The sequence below is a fragment of the Chiloscyllium plagiosum genome, chromosome 31, assembly GCF_004010195.1.
Source record: "Chiloscyllium plagiosum isolate BGI_BamShark_2017 chromosome 31, ASM401019v2, whole genome shotgun sequence".
Classification (NCBI taxonomy): domain Eukaryota; kingdom Metazoa; phylum Chordata; class Chondrichthyes; order Orectolobiformes; family Hemiscylliidae; genus Chiloscyllium; species Chiloscyllium plagiosum.
In genome coordinates this window covers 4,697,551-4,717,722 of record NC_057740.1, presented here as the reverse complement: position 1 = coordinate 4,717,722, position 20,172 = coordinate 4,697,551, and the positions used below count along the sequence as shown (strand labels likewise).

Genomic DNA, 20,172 nt, shown 5'->3' with positions numbered 1-20,172 from the left:
TAAGGAACAGTTGAGGACTCTGCGTCTGTACTTGATGGAGATGCGAAGAATGAGAGGGAAAGTAATTGAAAACTACTGGATACTGAGAGGCCTGGATAGAGTGGATGTGGAGAACATACTTCCACTAGTAGGAGAGATGGTGACTTGAGGACACAGCCTCGCAACAAATGGATGCTCCTTTAGAACTGAGATGAGAAGACATTTCTTTAGCCAGAAGGTTTGGATCTGTGGAACGCATTACCACAGAAGACTATGATGGCCAAGTCATTGAGTTTCTTTTACTCAGAGATATGTTTTTGATTAGTAAGAGAATCAAGGATTACAGAGAGAAGGCAGGAGAATGGGGTTTAGAAAAATATCAGCCATTGTCAAATGGTGGAGTAGATGTAATAGGGCGAATAGTCTAATTCTGCTCCTTTATCTTATGGTCTTATGGTCTTATGAACTGGTTAACAGTTAACTTGGAGTTTGACTAGAGTTTTAAACCTTTAATCTTTCCTGTGTATCTATTAAACTTAAGTGAATAAGATCCTTTTGAATTCTTTGGTTTTAATGAACACTTTCAGTGAATTTCAGATACAGCAGGATTTCAATTTCATGAGCAGATTCTTGGAGAGTCAGCTATACCGGGATTCTACAGGATCCTGATATGTGACTCCAGTCCAAAAACTCTTTGGCTACCAGAATATCTGAGTTAAATTTCTACACTGCATTATTTAACTCGGAAATGATAGTATTTTGTCACAGTTAAATGACTCAGTTTTCCTGCTGTTCTGTTCAGTGTAGTTTCCTGCCAATCACTGGATAAAAATACATATCAACCTTTGTCTGAACTGAATCTCACTCAGAGGGTGGCAGTCTTAGGCCGGTCAGATTAATCTCTGTTTACAGGAGGCTTCCCAGGTACACCTTATTTACCTCGACAACCCCATTGCATGTGTTCATTAATTATACTGGTGTCAGAAAAGACAGTCATTTTTAAAGTTCTGTGCATTTGTCCACATGATTTTAGGATGTTAGATTTCAAAGAAACAAGACAATTCATGAGACACTTTTTCCTTGAAATAAACAGACTCTCGAAGTGATTGTTGCGGTGTTTACTAAATTGCTCGTCATCAGCAGTACATGCAGGTCATTGTCTCTCCACAAGCTGGAGAATGTAGTCACTCAGACATTACTGTGGTTACATCTATCACAATGACATTGACCTTTCTGTGAAGCTATAGAAATGTATAGAAGCTGTTAGTACTGTATTGCATTTCTTTCAAATTGCAGCAGACAGTGAAAGCAATGGTGTCAATGAGTCGGCTTCAGCAGAAATGGTTCCATCATTTTTTCAGGTGGAATTTGATGAAGCAAGGGTTTTGCACATATACTTTCTCACTATTGGATAGACTCCATAGTTGGCAATTCCACACAAATTCCCTCGATTCTTAGCTATTTTGATGTAACCTTTTTCACCCCAGTGTGTTCCCCAACTGACAAACAAGAAAAAGAAATTAACATCACATCACAATGCTATTTCAAAAGACAGTTGTGGAGAACTGAATTGTTTACTCTTGGAGAGGATTGAGATCTTTTGATACGTTAGATTGAGTACAAGTATGTGGGTGATTTGTGTCAGAGGATTAGGACAACGGTACAAGCTGTGAAGCATAACATTACATTAGAAGCAAGGAAGTACATCTTTGTGATACCTGACAAAGGCTGGCTTCTACACTGTAGGGATTCTATGAGTGAGTTTAAAGACTGTGGTCTCCTGGAGATTGCCTGCTTACTTTATGGGGGAGGGGGTAAAAGCATTTCCTATAGCTTTTACCAACATTGCATTTAAATGTTGGAAATGTAATTGGTTTTGAGCAAGGAGTGGGTGGGACAAGGACAAAACAATAGGGTGGAAGACAGGAGAGATTGAATGACAGAAAAGGTTAGTCCTCCAAGGCCAAAGGGAATGGAGATGGAGCAAGAAATGGAAACAAAAAATATACCTGGCTGAAAAAAATCAAACAGTAATCTAATGTAATCTAAATGGAAGGAAAATGTGGACACATTTTCATCACTTTCAGTGTGATGCCATCACCAAATTTACATTCTCCTTCCCTTTAGCATTCCCAAGGGGCCATTCTCTCTGTGATTCCCTGGTCTACTGCTCAGTCACCCTGAACACTCCATAACTTTGTATAACACCTTTCTTTGTAAATACAAGAGGTACTAAACCTAACCCTTTATACTCTCTCCTCCTTGTCTGAGGTCCACATCATATCTGTTCTAAGTGAAGCAGTGATTAACATGTACTTCTTGCAGTCTAATGTGAATCATAATCACCTTTCACAATGTGGTTGCCTGTACTGTGGGGAGATCAAATGCAGATCAGGTGACTGCTTTCTGACAAGCTCAGTCTGTCCATTGCAAGTTCCTGAGGTCCCAGTGGTCCCACATTTTACTTCTCTACCTGTTTCTGACACTGACATCTCTGTTCTCAGCCTGCTGCAAAGTTCCAGCAAAGTTACAGTGATCATGGGGGATTTTGATACGCAGATGGCCTTGGAAAATCAGGTTGTTAGCAGTTCATATAAAAAGGAATTTGTGGATGTCTACAAGCTTGCTTTTTGGAGCAGCTTGTAGTGGAGCCCCCTAGGGAACAGGCAATACTAGATATATTGTTGTGCACGGAGACAAACTTGATAAGGGCATTTAAGGTAAATGAACCCTTACGGGGCAGTGATCAAAATGTGATTGAATTTACTCTGCAATTTGAAAGGGAGAAGAGGTAATGGTATTACAGCTGAACAAAGGCAACATGAGGGAGGAGCTGACCAGAATTGACTGGGAGATGAGCCTCACAGTAAAGACATGGAACAGCAATGACAGGAGCTTCTGGGAGTAATTCAGGAGACACAGCAGAGATTCATCCTGAGGAAAAAGAAGCATGATACAGGGAAGATGAGGCAACCATCGCTGACTAGGGACGTTAGGGATAGCTTAAAAGCAAAAAAGAAAGCATATAATGTAGCGAAGGGCAGTCAGAAACCAAAGGATTGGGAAGCTCACAAAGACCAACCGAGGGCAACTAAAAAAAGAAATAAGGAGGGAGAAGATTAAATATGAGGGTAAGATGGCCAGTAATATAAAGGAAAATTGTAAGAGTTTCTTTAGATATATAAAGAGCAAAAGAGAGGCAAAGTGGACATTGGACCGCTGGAAAATGATCCTGGAGAGATAATAGTAGGGAACAAGGAAATGGCTGCGGAACTGCATAATTGTTTCATGTCAGTCTTCATGGTGGAAGATGTGAATAATATCCCAAAAAGTTTCTGGTCTTATAAGGATAAAGCCGGGGGGGGGGCGGGTGGAATCTAATTGAAACTTACAGAAAACTGAATGGCCTCGACAGAGTGGATGTTGGAAATGTGGTCGGAGAGACTAGGACCCAAGGGCACAGCCTTAAAGTAAAGGGAAGAACTTTTAGAACGGAGATAAGGCGGAACTTCTTCAGCAAGAGAGTGGTGAAGCTGTGGAATTCACTGCCAAAGAAGGCTGCAGAAGCCAGATTATTGATATTGAGTATTTTTAAGACAGAGATAGATAGGTTTTTTGAGTATCATGAGTTAGGGGGAGAGAGCAGGAGAATGGCATTGAGAAATCTATCCGCCATGATTGAATGACAGAGCAAACCTGATGGGCTGGATGACTTAATTCCTGCTCTGCTCCTATGTCTGATGTCTTATGGTCTAAGCTCAACATAAGCTTGAGGAGCTGCACCTCAGCTTTTGATCAGCCTTTCCCAAGCTTTCTGGACTCAACCTTGAATTCAACAATTGCAAACCATAAACTTTATTCCCATTTTATTTCCATGTTTCACATTTATTTCTTTTAGATAGCCATGTATTTATTCTAAGCACATCTTTAGTTCCTTTTTCATTTCCTGCTCCATTTGGCCTTAGAAAACAAAATTTTCTTTGATCATTTAATCTCTCCTCTTTCACATGCTGAAACCTTTCTTTTGTTCTGTCCCACTCACATCTTGTTCAAAACTATTACATGTCCAATTTTTTCCAGGTATGATGAAAGTTGTCAGACCTGAAACAAAGTTAAAAATCACACAACACCAGGTTATAGACCAACAGGTTTATTTGGAAGGGCAAGCTTTTAGAGCACTGCTCCTTCATCAGGTTGCTAGTGGGGTAGGATCATAGGACACAGAATTTATAGTAAAAGATTCAAATGTCATACAACTGATGTGACTTTTGAACAAACCGAGAATGCTGTTAAGTCTTTAATCACTTAGAATACAGTTGCAAGTTTTGATTCATTAATATGTAAATCCCAGAATTTCTTTCAACCCACATTCTTGAGAAAACTTAAAGTTTTGTTTAAAAAAGGGTGACATCTCAGCTCAGATAATGCATTAAAGGTGTAAGTTTAGAGTCTGTCTGTCTCCCAACCATGAGTTAGACGGGTTCTATTTCCAAAATAGGAATGTATAAAATGCCACATTGACTGACTGCTGACAGATTGTGTGCTTTGTGAACAAAATAGAATACATCTGCAAATACAAATCTTTAAATGTAAATTCACCCCATAGACTTATCAGAGTGTGTGCATGAATGTGAGGTGGGGGAGGGGGCGAGAGAGAGATAGACAGACAGAGAGAGAGAGAGAGAGAGACAGAGACAGAGAGAGAGCGAGACAGAATGTGTGCATATGTGTGTGTGCGAGTGAGTGTGTGAGTGTGCATGTGTATGTGCCTGAGTGTTATGGAGTATATACCCGTGAAAGAGTGTGCCTGTGATTGGGTGCATGCGTGCATGTGTGTCTGTGAGAGAGCATGTGTATGAGGGAGGGTCTGTGTGAGTGTGTGTGTGCGCTTGAGTCTGAATGTGTGCATGAGAGTGTATAGTGTAGTGGGGTCACCTGTAGGGTAACACAAACCCAAGGTCCCAGTTGAGGCCATCCTCATGGGTACCGATCTTGGATATCGGCCTCTGCTTGAGAACTCTGCTTTGTTCCATATCCAAAAGACCACCTTGGAGGACGGTCACCTGACAGTCATTCGGTCTCAGATCTTTGGGTGCCCGTCTACCAAGACGGACTCCAGGATCCGCAACAATGCAGAGTGCCTGAGCAGAGGCTGATAGCCAAGTTTGGTACCCATAAGGATGGCCTCAACCAGGATCTTGGGTTGATGTCACACTACAGGTGACCCCACTTCACTATGCACTCTCACGCACACACCCACACAAAATAATACATACACACATTCACCCACATTCTTACAAATGTTCACACTCACACACACAGCCTCTCACAGGCATATACTCTGTCACACTCGTGTACACACTCTATCAAGCACACACACACATTCACATATGCACACACAAACATTCACATACTCTCTCTCTCTGACACACACAAACTCTGTCCTCTCTCTCACACACATGCACACACACGCACAAACCATACAATCTGTTGGCAGTCAGTAAATGTGACATTTTATAAATTCCTACTTTGGAAATAGAACCCATCTGACTCAAGGTTGTGAAACAGACAGACTCTAACCTCCCAACTTTAATGCATTGTCTGAGATGAAATATCACCTGTTTTTTTATAAGACCTTCCCTTACATCAGGAATGTGAACTGAAATAAGTTCTGGGATTTACATATTAATGAATCAAAACCTGCAACTCTATTCTAAGTGATTAAAGACTAGGTTTGTTCAATATGTCACATTGGTTGTGTGACATTTTGATCTTTTACCATAAGTTCTGTGTCCTCTAATCCTACTCCACTAAGCTACCTGATGAAGGAGCAGTTCTCCAAAAGCCTGTACTTCCAAATGAACCTGTTTGTCTATAACCTGGAGTTGTGTGATTTTTAACTTTGTCCACCCCAGTCAAACACTGGCACCTCCACATTGGATCTGAAACATTAACTCCTTTTCTCTTTCCTCACAGATGCTCTGAGTTTTGCCAACATTTTCTGTTTTTATTTTACATTTCCGGTCTCTGTAGTATTCTTCTTTTCCATTATATTCATACCTGCTATTTTGAAGCCCCCACAAATGAAAACATTTTCTCTCCACCCACCGTTTCACACCTTTTCATTATCTCAAAGTCCTCTATCAAGTTACCTCCTTGCCTTTTCTTTCCTGACGAATAGAGCTCCATTCTGTTTAGCATTTTCTGGTAAATATCTTCTCTCAATTTGAGTGTCAACCTTCTGAATTATTTTATGCACCTCCTCCAGTGCCTTTGGGCAACAGTGGGAATTTTGGCTGATGTTTTTCTCCCTAACCCAACAACACTGCGAATAAATCCAGTGCTCCTGTCACTGCCCAAGCTCTGATCAGCTGTCTGTTGTTTGTATAAAGTACGTACCTGTTTTTAACCAGCCAATAATTAATTCCATTTTCTCTTCCAAATCCAACCACAAGCACTGCATGGCCTCGGCGTTGGGTGCACTTAGGATCAGAGTAAACTCCTGAAAGGAGACATTTATCTTTAATGTAACTTAGTTGTTAAATATATAATCATTTCCTTCCTGTGCTTCTTGATGTGTTTGGCTTTCCAATTGTCTTCTGGTCTACAAAGCCTTCTGCCCTAATATTCCCCTGTCTCACTTTCATTAAAGTTTCCCAGTGTCCTCACCTCTGCCATTCACAACTCCTCAAGGACACATCTCCTGTTACTGTGCTTTTTAGATTAGATTCCCTACTGCGTGGAAACAGGCCCTTAAGCCCAACAAGTCCACACCGACCCTCCGAAGAGTAACCCACCCCCCACTGACTAATGCACCGAACACAATGGGCAATTTAGCATGGCCTATTCACCTGACCTGCATATCTTTGGATTATGGGAGGAAACCAAAGCACCTGGAGGAAACCCATGCAGACACAGGGAGAATGTGCAAACTCCACACAGACAGTTGCCCAAGGCTGGAATTGAATCTGGGATGCAGGCGCTGTGAGGCAGCAGTGCTAACCACTGAGCCACCGTGCCATCCAAATTTATCACTTCTCCTGACCCTGCAGCACTGATTCAGACTTGATTCCCTTTCACAGACTTGCTTTTTTCTTTCTTTTCTGATCCTATCCCTCTTTGCACTCACTCCTTTTGCACTTACTTGACTGCTACCAGGGTGGATGTCTGGGTCTGGGTGTGGGTGAGACGCTCTTCACAGAGTCGGTGTGGACCCAGTGAGCCGAATGGCCTGTTTTTGATGATTCTAAACACTTTAGTAGTAAAACTTTGGATAAGATTAAATCTATCTGTACTGATTCTGGTGACATGATATTCACTTCCTTAAGAAACCTCTTGATCATACTCTGTGAAGACACATTGTGATGGATGTGGAGTTCCTTCACTAAAACTGTATTCTCTTTCTGATAGTCATCAACTCATTCACCTCACATAGACATCACCATGGCTGGAGACCCCTTGACTTTGCTTCAAATTGGAAGACCACGCAGAAAGAGATAGCAATTGCATCTTCTTCAGTGAGCCCATCCTGTCTAGCAGCTGCTGCACAGCCTCCAGAGGGTGAGGAGTAGGACAATAAGCAGAGCTCACATCTACAAGCCTCACCTGACTGTGCAGGCATTGCTCCAGACCAAAATCACCCCAAGCTGACACCTGCTTGAATACGACTTGCCTACAGAAGGAATCGGATGGCTATCTCAGCTTGGTGGCTGTCAAGGGCAAAGTTACTCAGCCATTTTAAGGAGTAACTGAGGACATCTCCCAGTACTGAACACGTAAGTACGTTCTGGATGTAATTTCTTTTTTATTCATTCATGGGATGAGACATCACTGGCTGGGCCAGCATTTATTGCCAATCCTTAATTGCTCAGAGGACAGTTCAGACTCACATGGAAGTCAGACCAATAATCGACAGTGGAGTCATAGTCATCGTTAGAATCTTAATTCCAGATTTTTATTGAATTCAAATTCCACCATCTGTTGCGGCAGAATTCGAACCCAGGTCCCCAGAGTATTATCTAGGTCTCTAACGGTCCAGTGATAACATCACTAGTTCATCGCCTCCTCAATATGATGTCAGGATGTCACTGCCAGTGGTTGTGAAGCTAATTGAGGCCCTGATGTTATTTTCACCTCAGGATCTTTCCAGGTTGGAATAGACTCCATGTCGGACATTTCCCAGTTCACTGTTGTATCAGGGAGGTAAAAGACACTGTCTATACCAGGAGAGGAGAGCCCATTGTGCTCCCTCTGAACAGAGAGAAGGAGGTAGAGAGGGCACATAGTATTGCCAGATATGGACCTCCTCACAGTACATTGTGAAATGGATCCGAATCACAAAGTGTTCCACTCGCTGAACATGCAATTTATTTTTTAATCTTTTTCTTGATTTGTGGGACGAGGCTGCAGGCATTCTCCGTGACAGCTGTCTGCTCCCTCTGCCTTCTTGATGTCCATCTGAAGGGTCTCCTTTTCCCGTAGAGGAAGGGCAAGTCTCTTTTCCTGTTTGCCTCCTGCACCAAGGTCTTCAGTGCTGTCCCAGAGAAACTCAGGGCTGCTGCCTGGCCTGATGCACCATTTTCATTCCTCTTTCTGCTCAGAGTCTCTTCCTGAGTTCCAGCCCCTACTCCTTTAAGAGGGACAGGGTTGTCTTTAAGCCATGCAGACTACTTTAAATGATGCCAACCTGTCATTTCCTTGGACCCAGAGACGAGGTCTGTGTTCACTCAGCAGCACATCAGCTCTGAATTGCACCTCACTGTCATTTACATCAGTGACAGCACAAAGTTTCTGAGCTGCCTGCATGACTCTGAATGGGAGGGGATAATTTTCTCATCTTCAGCTCAATTACCAGTCTGATCCAATTTTAACTCCTTGGTGTCTGACAGCACTGGGCAGCATGTAATATGGGGGAAGAGGGAATCACTAAAAGGGGATGAGATATCTCGTACTCATTATAGATATTGAGACAGCATTAACAGCAACAAACAAATTAACAGAAAATGTGTGCATACGTATGACTTTTCAAGTATTTTATGGGAAACCTGTAGACTGACCAATCAATTTACCTCATCAACACAGTCTGTCTCTTACCTTGTTTATACAAGTGGAAGGACCTTGGATGCGAATTGAGGGATACAGCGATGGGTCCATGTTTCCACAAAGCCTTCGCTAAGTTTTGTTCACCTTTTTTTACTTTGTTGCATTTTTTGATTCTGGCAGCAATCTTATCTTTCCGAAATTTGCAGTGACTTTGCTAATTGTAAAAAAGGAAAAAATTAACATTCATGAATAGTTTGTGATACACTTAATGGTAAGGCACTAGGGAGTGTTACTGAACAAAGAGACCTTGGAGTGCAGGTTCATAGTTCCTTGAAAGTGGAGTCACGTATAGATAGGATAGTGAAGAAGGCATTTGGTATGCTTTCCTTTAGTGGTAAAAGCATTAGGTAGAGGAGTTGGGAGGTCATGTTGTGGCTCTACAAGATGTTGGTTAGGCCACTTTTGGAATATTTTGTGCAATTCTGGTCTCCTTCCTATCAGAAGGATGTTGTGAAATTTGAAAGGGTTCAGAAAAGATTTACAAGGATGTTGCCAGGGTTGGAGGGTTTGAGCTGTAGGGAGAGGCTGAACAGGCTGGGGCTTTTTTCCTTGGAGTGACGGAGGCTGAGGGGTGACCTTGTAGAAGTTTATAAAATCATGAGGGGCATGGATAGGATAAATGGACAAAGTCTCTTCCTTGGGGTGGAGGAGTCCAGAACTAGAGGGCATAGGTTTAGGGTGAGAGGGAAAAGGTATAAAAAAGACCTAAGGAGCAACTTCTTAATGCGGAGGGTGGTATGTGTGTGAAATGAGCTGCCGGGGAAGTGTTTGAGGCTGGTAATTTACAGCACTTAAAAGACATCTGGATAAGTATATGAATAGGAAGGGTTTAGAGAGATAAGGGCCAAGTGCTGGCAAATAGAACTAGATTGGGTTAGGATATCTGGTCGGCATGGACTGAAGGGTTTGTTTCTGTGCTGTACATCTCTATGACTCTATAATTCTATGATAGTTTTTCAGCCCTCAGACTCTCACGATGTCATCAAATGTTTCAATGAAAATATGCTGCATAATCTGGGTTCCATGCTTACTGATGTTACTATACATTAACCAGAATTACTGGCTGTCTCCACTGGCTCCTTAAGATAGGGAGAGTGACTGAAGATGAAGCAAGAGCTTTTATACTGGAACATCATACCTGGTGGTGGCCATGCATCTGCCTTAAGATTTCATGCCTGTCTAGTCAGGGATCTATTCCATAACCATATGGTAACTATTAAAGAGTCTCCCTCTTGCCAAATAGAAGCAATGTTTTCATCATTGTGTCCCTCATTTGCCTTTCTCAGAAGGTAGTATGCTTTCAGAAAGACAGGGTAGAATTTAGTACCATCCTATGTGCTGAGTTTGTAGTGAGGAGGCAGTAGCTAATTGAACAGGAAGGTAACAAGTGTGAATCCTACCCATACCCTGAACAAGTCTATGATGGCCAGTCTATTAATAGTCTTCCAAATCTGACAGCAATTGAGGCTCTTAGGTCTGTAATGACTGACCACTTGTAGGTCTTCTCCCACCTACTGTTGGCATGAACCCATGCAGAGAGCACAACAAGCAAATTACTGTGATGCTGCTTCCTAGCTCCTTATTTTATAGGGGGAGCAGATATTGGGAAATGGGGAGGGGCCCAATTACAGCCACCTACCTGTCAATCGCAAAGATTGTGCACCCTGAGACCTCCATCCTGCCGTCATTCACTGTGTGGGTCTGTTATCCAGCAATCACACAAGGCCAAGAGGTATTGAGTAAAGATTTGGGAGGTCATTGCATGATAAGGGAGAAATGAAATGCGAGTGCTGGCCCTGCCTGTCCTGAAAGGTGATATTCTCTCAGCCTTCCTCATGCTGCTTGTACAATGATACTGGCAGAAACCTGGGAGCAGATTCGCAGGGAAGAATTGATCCAGAGTAGGATGCCAGCTTCCATTTGACTAAGGGGGCATAGCTTTAAATTAAGGGGGGGTAGGTATAGGACAGATGTTAGGAGTAGGTTCTTTACTCAGCGAGTCGTGAGTTCATGGAATGCCCTGCCAGTAGCAGTGGTGGACTCTCCGTCATTATGGGCATTTAAGCGGGCATTGGATAGGCATATGGAGGATAGTGGGCTAGTGTAAGTTAGATGGGCTTGGATCAGCGCAACATCGAGGGCCGAAGGGCCTGTACTGCACTGTATTCTTCTATGTTCTATGTTCTATGTAACATTGGGCTCCATTACCTAGCACCATGAATGTTGGAAACATGTTGCACGTGATTAATTTGAAATACATTGAAAAGTGATTTACCTTTGCTATGTATGGGTAAGCTTTTTCTGATTGAATGCCGTTTTCTTTCACATATTCAAAGGCAGACAGTTTGAATCCACCCATACATCCATAGCTATGTGTGTCACAATCAAGCAAATTCTGTTCACTCAGAGAAACTAGCCTTCTACATTTCTTTGCCCACTGTCCTTCAATGGCACCAGTCACACTGAAAGCCCAGCACGAACCACATCTTCCCTGGTAAGGACAGAAATGCAATACAGTAAAGCGTCCTGATGTAAAAATAAAACCCTCTTTCCATATTTTGTCATCTGGAGTACAGATTTACACCAATGTTGATTAATTTTCTTCATGTGTTTTCCAGAACTTATGTAAGTCCCCACAGATCCTGAGAGCCAGGCAGCTAGAGTGATGTGATTCACTGCTGTCATTGGATTTCAACAGGTATCAGGGCAACTGCATATATGTAGGTCTAGGAACTTCCTGAGAAGTGACAGCAGCATTTTATAAACTGTTGGGAATTTACTCCCTCAATGTGCTGCTGGTCTCTGATCATGAATGAATTGTTCAGTTATTTGCTCATTCCCTGAGAGCACTTGTGATTCTAAAATTGCCACTCACTCTTGGGTGATCATGAAAACGTTGTCAACTGTTTCAGTAATCCATTGATTTCATTGATGTCTTTTAAGGAAGGAAATCTGACATCCTTATCTCTTCTAGCCCATAGATGACTCCAGGCACACAGTGTGGTTGGCTTTTAACTGCCCTCTGAAATGCCCTAGCAAGTCACTCAGTTCCAGGTGCAATTTGGCAATGTATACTGGCCCATCCAATGAAATCTACATCCCATGAATGAAATTAACAAAAAAAAGCCAGATTAACAAACCAATGGAGATGGGGTGTATATGATTCCTGGTCATGTCAAGGTCAATGTCCATAGATTCAGGACATGGTTAGTAAGATGAAAGTGACTGGTTTAAGCCTCCAGCATGGATACTGTGAAAGGAGCATGAGAAGTATCAGAAAGGCACATGGTGAGGCAGAAAGCATTTTTTTTTCAAATGGAAGTTGACGGGGCATTCACCAGGTTAAAGGTCTCCCAGATAATGTTATGGCGCAAAGTGTATCTGAAAAATAAAAGGTCCTTCAATGGAGAAATGAGCCACAGATCAAAACCAGGGGTCTCAGCACTCAAACGAAAGACCTTATAATTCTAAATAAAGTGCATTCTGAATGAGTTTTGAGAAGTCCAGAATCATAGAATCATAGAATCCCTCCAGTATGGAAACAGACCCTTCAGCCCAACAAGTCCACATCGACCCTCCAAAGAGTAACTCACCCAGACCCATTCCCTTACTATCCTACATTTACCCCTTACTTATACATCCCTGAACACAATGAGCAATTTAGCATGGCCAATCCATCTATCCTACACATCTTTGGACTGTGAGAGGAAACTGGAGCACCCGGAGGAAACCCACGCAGACACAGGGAGAATGTGCAAACTTCACACAGGCAGTTACCCGAGGCTGGACCCCAAGAGTCACCAGACCCCCTGAAGTTATGAAATCAGAGATTTGTGGCACTAGTACATCATTATATACATGACTGTATAGCTGTTAGCCATGGAAGATGTTGCACAAGTTAATTTACTGAAAAAGTTATTCCTTAGGTTACATTGGTTCATTACCCATTCCCACTGATGTTACACACTGTAGGTATGTGGAGAGGAGTTTTATTCTAGCTTTCGGAAAGGGCAGGTATATCTGCACCTGCTTCTGAAGGTGTTGGTAATTATACCTGAGCCAAGGTATAGCTGTACCTGTACTAGTACTCATTGCTATCCAGACACCAACCTTCTTGAAGGCTGTCTCTTTTGGTGGATGTGGCAAGTAGCACAAGGTGTCAGGGGTGGTATTTGGGAAAAATGCTGCAGTGCTGGAATCAGAGATGATGGAACACTGGTATACAATTGTGTGGGAGCTTTCCTGAAGGTCCTCAATATTGAATGTGGATCTCATGATAAAACATAAAACATGAGCAAGTGAAGCTCCTGGTGATTAGACAGGAGCTTGCTGGGGTGGTTTGGAATAGTTTGTTTGCAGTGCTATGGACTAAGCCAGACCCCCCTCAAAACATTTCAAGAAAGTAGTCCAGACCCTAACTTTGCTCCTTGCTTTAAGTCGGTGTATTGCGGATATTCCAGGAGGGATGCAGCTGGCCCAACCATTTAGTTTCAAACAAAACAGAATTAATTTATAAGATTACCAAATGAAACACAAATAAAATATAACAATAACAATAGAATAACCTAACATATCTGAAAACCCAACAGATTATCCCAACTTAATGCCACTGTTCAAAATACTTGCAACAATCCCATAAACACCCCTTGGCACAGGGTCTTACAGAAGAAAGAGATGGTGGAGGGATTCAGCATGGAACACCTTCTTCCATGTAGCTATTGTTTGGACCAGCAGCCTCAAAACTGACTGACTACTTTCAGTGAACAGCCAGACTGCTAAAACCAAACCGAACTGGAGTAAAACTGAGCTGAGAGAACTGGCACTCCCAATGCCCTTTCATTGTACAAGTGTTCTATTTTAAACTGAAAGCCTTTTGCCTGAGGCATAATCTGTCAGCTATAATCAAACTGGCCCTAAAAGCCTTCAAATCTAGACTTTTCGAGAATCACTGCTTTTACAACGTCTTTAAAAAAAGCCAAGGACAGCATATCCTTGTTAAAGGAGTAGCATCATCACACCAGGCAAAGGGACCCCCAGTAAGTGGGAAGCCTTTAGAAGTGAGATAGCTAGAGTTAAAGGTCTATATGTTCCCATGAGGGTTAACGGCAATGTTGGCAGGAATAGGGAACCCTGAATGACAAGAGATAATGAAGTTTTGACCAAAAAAGAGGAGGCATGGCTTGGGTATAGGCAACGGGATCAAGGGGATCCCTGGAGGTATATAGTGGATGCAGGAGTTTCCTGAAGAAGGAAAGCAGGATGGTGAAAAGTGGCATGAGATAGCCTTGGCTGAGAAGATTAGGATGAATCCAAAGAGGTTCTTTAGGTATATTAAAGGAAACAGAATAACCACAGAGAGAATAGGATCCTTCAAGGACCAAAGTGGACATGTAGGACTGCAGGAGATGGGCAAGGTCCTCAACAAATATTTTTCCTCTGTGTTTCTATGGAAAAGATATGAGGACTTGGGAACCTGGGGAGGTTAGTGGCGATATCTTGGGGACAGTCCATATCACAATAGAGGAGGTGTTGGACGTATTAGAATGTATGAAGGTGGATAAATCTGCTGGTCCTGACCAGATATATCCAAGAACACTGCAGTACATCAGAGAAAAAAATTGCAGGGGTTCTGGCTGATATTTTTGCCTTGTTGTTAGCCATGGTGAGGACCTGGAAGACTGGAGGATAACGAATGTTGTGCCCTTGTTCAAGAAGAGCTGCAAAGTAAAACGTGGGAACTGTAGACCAGTAAGCTTAACATCTGAGGTAGATAAGTTACTTGAGAATATTCTGAGAGATAAAATATGCATTTGGAAATACAGGGTTTGATTAGGAATAATAAGCATGGCTTCGTGCGTGGGAGATCATGCCTCACAAATTTGTTGGAGTTTTTGATGAAGTGACCAGGAAGATTGATGAGGGCAGGACAGTGAATGTGGTCTGTATGGATTTCAGTAAGACCTTTGATAAGGTTCCATATGGTAGGCTGCTCTGGAAAGTTAGACTGCATGCAATCTAGGGGGGGATGGCAAGTTGGATACACATTTAGCTTGATGGTAAGAAGCAGAGACTAATAGTGAAAGGACGCTTGTCAGACTGGAGGCCTGTGACTAGTAGAGTGCCTCAGGAGAAGGTGCTGGGCCCATTGCTCTTGTTATCCAAATCAATGATTTGGATGAGAATGTACAAGGCAGGATTAGTAAGTTTGCAGATGACACTAAAATAGGAGATATTGGGGACAGTGAGCAAGGTTATCAGAAATTACAGCAGGACCATGATCAGCTGGGGAAGTGGGTCGAGAAATGGCAAATGGAGTTTAATATCGATAAGTGTGAGGTCTTGCATTTTGGAAAGTCAAATCAAGGTAGGGGTTTCACGGTGAATGTTAGGTCTTTAAGGAGCATAGCGGAACAGTAGGAACCTAGAGTTCAAGTGTATGGTTCTCTGAAAGTGGAGTCACAGGTAGACAAGGCAGTGAAGAGGGCTTTTGGTATCCTAGCCTTCATCAGTCAAGGCATTGAGTACAGAAGTTGGGAAATTATGTTGCAGTTGTACAGGACGTTGGTGAGTTCGCATTTGCAGTATTGTGTTCAGTTTTGGCCACATTGCTATAGGAAGGATGTTATTAAATTGGAAAGAGTACAGAAGGAAAATTACAAGGATGTAGTCTAGACTCAATTGTCTGAGTTACAGGGAGAGGTTGGACAAGCTAGGACATTTATCTTTCGAGCGTAAGACACTGAAGGGGGGCTCATACAGAGGTGTATAAGATCATGAGAGGCGTGGATAGGGTGAATGAACACAGTCTTTTTCCCAAGGTTGAGGAATCGCGGACTAGAGGGCATCAGTTTAAGGTTGGGGGAAGCAATAAAAGGGAACATAAGGGGCAACTTTTTGACACAGAGGGTGATACACATATGGAATGATCTGCCAGTGGAAGTGGTTGAGGCAGGTACATTAACAACATTTAAAAGGCATTTGGATAGGAAAGGTTCAAAAAGATGTGGGCTAAGTGCAGGGAAATGGGGTTAGCGTGGACAGACATTTTGGTCGGCATGGACTGTGTTTGGGGCTGAAGGGTCTGTTTCCATGCTGTATATGACTCTATAATTGGCACCTACTAGCCTAAACTCAGTTGATGAATCAGGGATCCTCCACACTAAACCATAAATTGGAAGAAACATTGAGGGTGGGGACATCAATACCCATTATTAAGAGTGGCTCAGTAGCACCTCTGACGAGTGACAGACCTGGACAAGTCCTGAATGTTGTCACAGCACGACTAGATTTGTGTCAGGTTGAGAGGAAATCAACAAGAGGGAAAACCTACTTCACCTCATCCTCACCAATCTATTGGCTACAGAAGTATCTGTCCATGACAACATTGATAGGATTGACCATTACACTGTCTTTGTGGAGACACAAATCCATCTTCAGACTGAAAATATCCACCATTGTTTTATTTGATATTATCGCTGTACTAGATTTTAAACAGGGAGAAAGCGAGGACTGCAGATGCAGGAGTACCAGAGTTGAAAAATGTGGTGTTGGAAAAGCACAGCAGGCCAGACAATGGAGCCTGCTCCTGCCCCACCAAACTCATCTCTGCATACCTCGACACTGTCCTGTCCCCCTTAGTCCAAGAACTCCCCACCTAGGTTCGGGATACCACCCATGCCCTCCACCTCCTCCATGATTTTCGCTTCCCCGGCCCCCAACGCCTTATCTTCACGATGGACATCCAGTCCCTATACACTTTCATCCCCCATCACAAAAGCCTCCAAGCCCTCCGCTTCTTCCTCTCCCGCTGACCCTACCAGTACCCTTCCACTGACACCGTCCTTTGACTGACTGAACTGGCCCTCACTCTAAACAACTTCTCCTTCCAATCCTCCCACTTCCTCCAAACTAAAGGAGTAGCCATGGGCACCCACATGGGCCCTAGCTATGCCTGCCTCTTCGTCGGATATGTGGAACAGTCCATCTTCCGCAACTACACTGGCACCACCCCCCACCTTTTCCTCCGCTACATTGATGATTGTATTGGTGCTACCTTGAGCTCCCATGAGGAGGTTGAACAGTTCATCCGCTTTATTAACACCTTCCACCCCGACCTCAAATTTACCTGGACCATCTCAGATTCCTCCCTCCCCTTACTAGACCACTCCATTTCTATCTCGGGCGACCGACTCAACACAGACATTTACTACAATTTGACCGACTCCCACAGCTACCTAGATTACACCTCCTCCCACCCTGGCCCCTGTAAAAACGCCATCCCATATTTCCAATTCCTTCGCCTCCACCACATCTGCTCCCAGGAGGACCAATTCTACTACCGAACAACCCAGACGGCCTCCTTCTTCAAAGACCGCAATTCCCCCTCCGACGTGGTCGACGATGCTCTCCACCGCATCTCCTCCACTTCCCGCAACTCCGCCCTTGAACCCCGCCCCTCCAATCGCCACCAGGACAGAACCCCACTGATCCTCACCTTCCACCCCACCAACCTCTGGATACATCATATCATTCTCTGTCATTTCCGTCACCTCCAAACAGACCCTACCACCAGGAATATATTTCCCTCCCCACCCCTATCAGCATTCAGGAGAGACCACTCCCTCCGCGACTCCTTCATCAGGACCACTCCCGGCACCATCCCCTGCAACCGCAAGAAGTGCAAAACTTGCGCCAACACCTCCCCCCCCTCACCTCCCTCCAAGGCCCCAATAGATCCTTCCATATCCATTGCAAATTCACCTGCACCTCCATACACATCATTTACTGTATCTGCTGCACCCGATGTGGTCTCCTCTACATTAGGGAGACAGGCCGCCTACTTGCGGAACGTTTCAGGGAACACCTCTGGGACACCCGCACCAACCAACCCAACCGCCCCGTGGCTGAACACTTTAACTCCCCCTCCCACTCCCTGACCTCTCCGCCCCCACCCCCTCTCCGGCCTATCACCCTCACCTTAACCTCCTTCCACCTATTGTATTCCCAGTGCCCCTCCCCCAAATTCCCTCCCCCCTACCTTTTATCTTAGCCCGTTTGGCACACCAGTCTCATTCCTGAAGAAGGGCTTATGCCCGAAACGTCGATTCTCCTGCTCCTCGGATGCTGCCTGACCTGCTGTGTTTTTCCAACACTGCATTTTTCAACTCTAGATTTCAAACACCCCTAACAATGTAGAACAGGGCAACTATGAGACACTATGGACCATCATCGGCAGCAAAATTGTATCCAATTACAATTTGTAACCCCGTGGCATTGCATATCTCTGCTCTGCTGTTACCATCAGGATGGTTCAATGAGTACAGGAAGGCATGCCAGGTCTACCACCCAAATAGAAGTGTCAACCTGGTGAAGCTACAACATGAAATACAGCATAAAATCAACAGGGCTTATCTATCCCACAATGGATCGGATCTAAGCGCTGAGGTCCTGCATGATATTGGACCATTAAACAATTAACTGGAGGCAAAAAGTAGAGAAGTTGCTGGAAACCTTCAGCAGGTCTGGCAGCATCTGTGAAGAGAAATCAGTATAAATCAGTCATACCTGGCAAAAAGAAAGATGGTTCTGATTGTTAGAAATTAATGATCTCTGTTCCAGGAAAGTTCAGTAGGAACTCCTTGGTATAATGTCTCAGAACTAGCCATCCTCTACCCTCAGGTCAGAAATAGTGATGCTTGCTGATGATTGCTGATACACAGCTCTTCAGATACTGAAGCAGTCTGTCTCCATACACATCAAGCTCTGATCAAGACCAAGGCTTGGGCTGATAAGTGGCAAATTAGACTTACACCACACGTCCGTCAACCAATAGATATCTCCAACAGGAGAGCATCTAACCATTGTCTCTTGACAATTTCATCATGAATTTCCTTACATCCTGGGAGTAACATTGACTACAAACTGTCCTGCGCTAACCATATAAGCACTGTGACTACAAAGGCAGGTTAGAGGCAGGGAATTCTGTGACAAACAACTCATCTCCTGATTCCTCAAAGCCCATCATCAATTACAAAGCTCAAATCTGTTGTGTGAAGGAATACCCTGCATTTGCTTCAATGGCTGCAGTTCCTATGACACTCAAGAAATTCAACCCCAACCAGGACATGAATCCCGCTTGATTGGTGTCTTATTTAACATCTTCCAGTTTCACTCCCTCTACCACTAGTGGCTGAAGCTGTCAACCATTTATAAAATGCTCTGCAACAACTTACAACTCTTTGAATGATGTCTTCCAAACTTCCAAGCCCATGACACACACCACCCAGAAGGACAAGGGCAGCAGGTGCATGGGAACACCAACATTTGCAAAATCCCTTCCAATCTACACACTATTCTGACTTGGAAGAGTATCATCATTCCTTCATTGTTGCTAAGTCAATTGTAAATTGTAAATTGTAACTGAAAATTGTAAGAAATCTTGCAAAGTGCCAGGATTGTCTTTCCTTACAATCCAGTACCTCTGCTCAGAATGCCAGTCTGGTCTTTATCCACACTTTCGGTTTTAACTACTATCTCAACTTAAAGTTGTACCATGTTCCCAAATTTATATTGTTCATTTTCTTTTAATTCCACGTTGATCATTGTCCCATTTGATTTCAAGTTAGAAATTCTTCAGTTTGCTTTATATTCATTAACATTGCTGTCGTTAGGAATTCATCTGAAGGTGCTAGCACCATCCATCAGATGGAAGACCAGATTTGACTCTGCCTCCACTGGACTTGGGAATAGGATCTAAAACTGTAAACTAACCTTCCTTATTAGTTGAGACAACTCATGATAACATCAAGATTTGTTTGCTGACTAAACTTTCACATGTAATAATTAACAGAAGAACTCCTGCTGTCTATTACCTGTTTTTTCACTGGAGTAACCAAACCTTTTTTACGCCAGTCAAGTTTTCTATATTTCATAACATCATCACTTTCTTCAATTTCATCAGATTCAAGATCATCAACATCTTCATCATAACCATTTCCTTCATCATCATCTTCTTCAGTCGAGTTATCAGCTGCATCTTGGAAGAATCCATTCATGAGTTCATTAAACTCTTCAGTAGTCTAAAAGTCAAAC

At 43.2% G+C, this 20,172-nt stretch overlaps 1 protein-coding gene across 1 annotated transcript in view; it reads right to left on the bottom strand.

The window, feature by feature from the left end:
* Window positions 1-1,082: 1,082 nt before the first annotated feature.
* LOC122565168 (procathepsin L-like) overlaps window positions 1,083-20,172 on the bottom strand; it is a 31,955-nt gene continuing 12,865 nt past the window's right edge. Inside the window, exons 4-8 of the mRNA XM_043720868.1 lie at window positions 19,953-20,159; window positions 11,357-11,572; window positions 9,073-9,235; window positions 6,379-6,481; window positions 1,083-1,478 (exon numbers count right to left, since the gene is read on the bottom strand). Of these exons, the coding sequence (XP_043576803.1) occupies window positions 1,337-1,478; window positions 6,379-6,481; window positions 9,073-9,235; window positions 11,357-11,572; window positions 19,953-20,159 (831 nt within the window). The 3' untranslated portion in view covers window positions 1,083-1,336. The remainder of the gene's footprint in view (window positions 1,479-6,378; window positions 6,482-9,072; window positions 9,236-11,356; window positions 11,573-19,952; window positions 20,160-20,172) is intronic.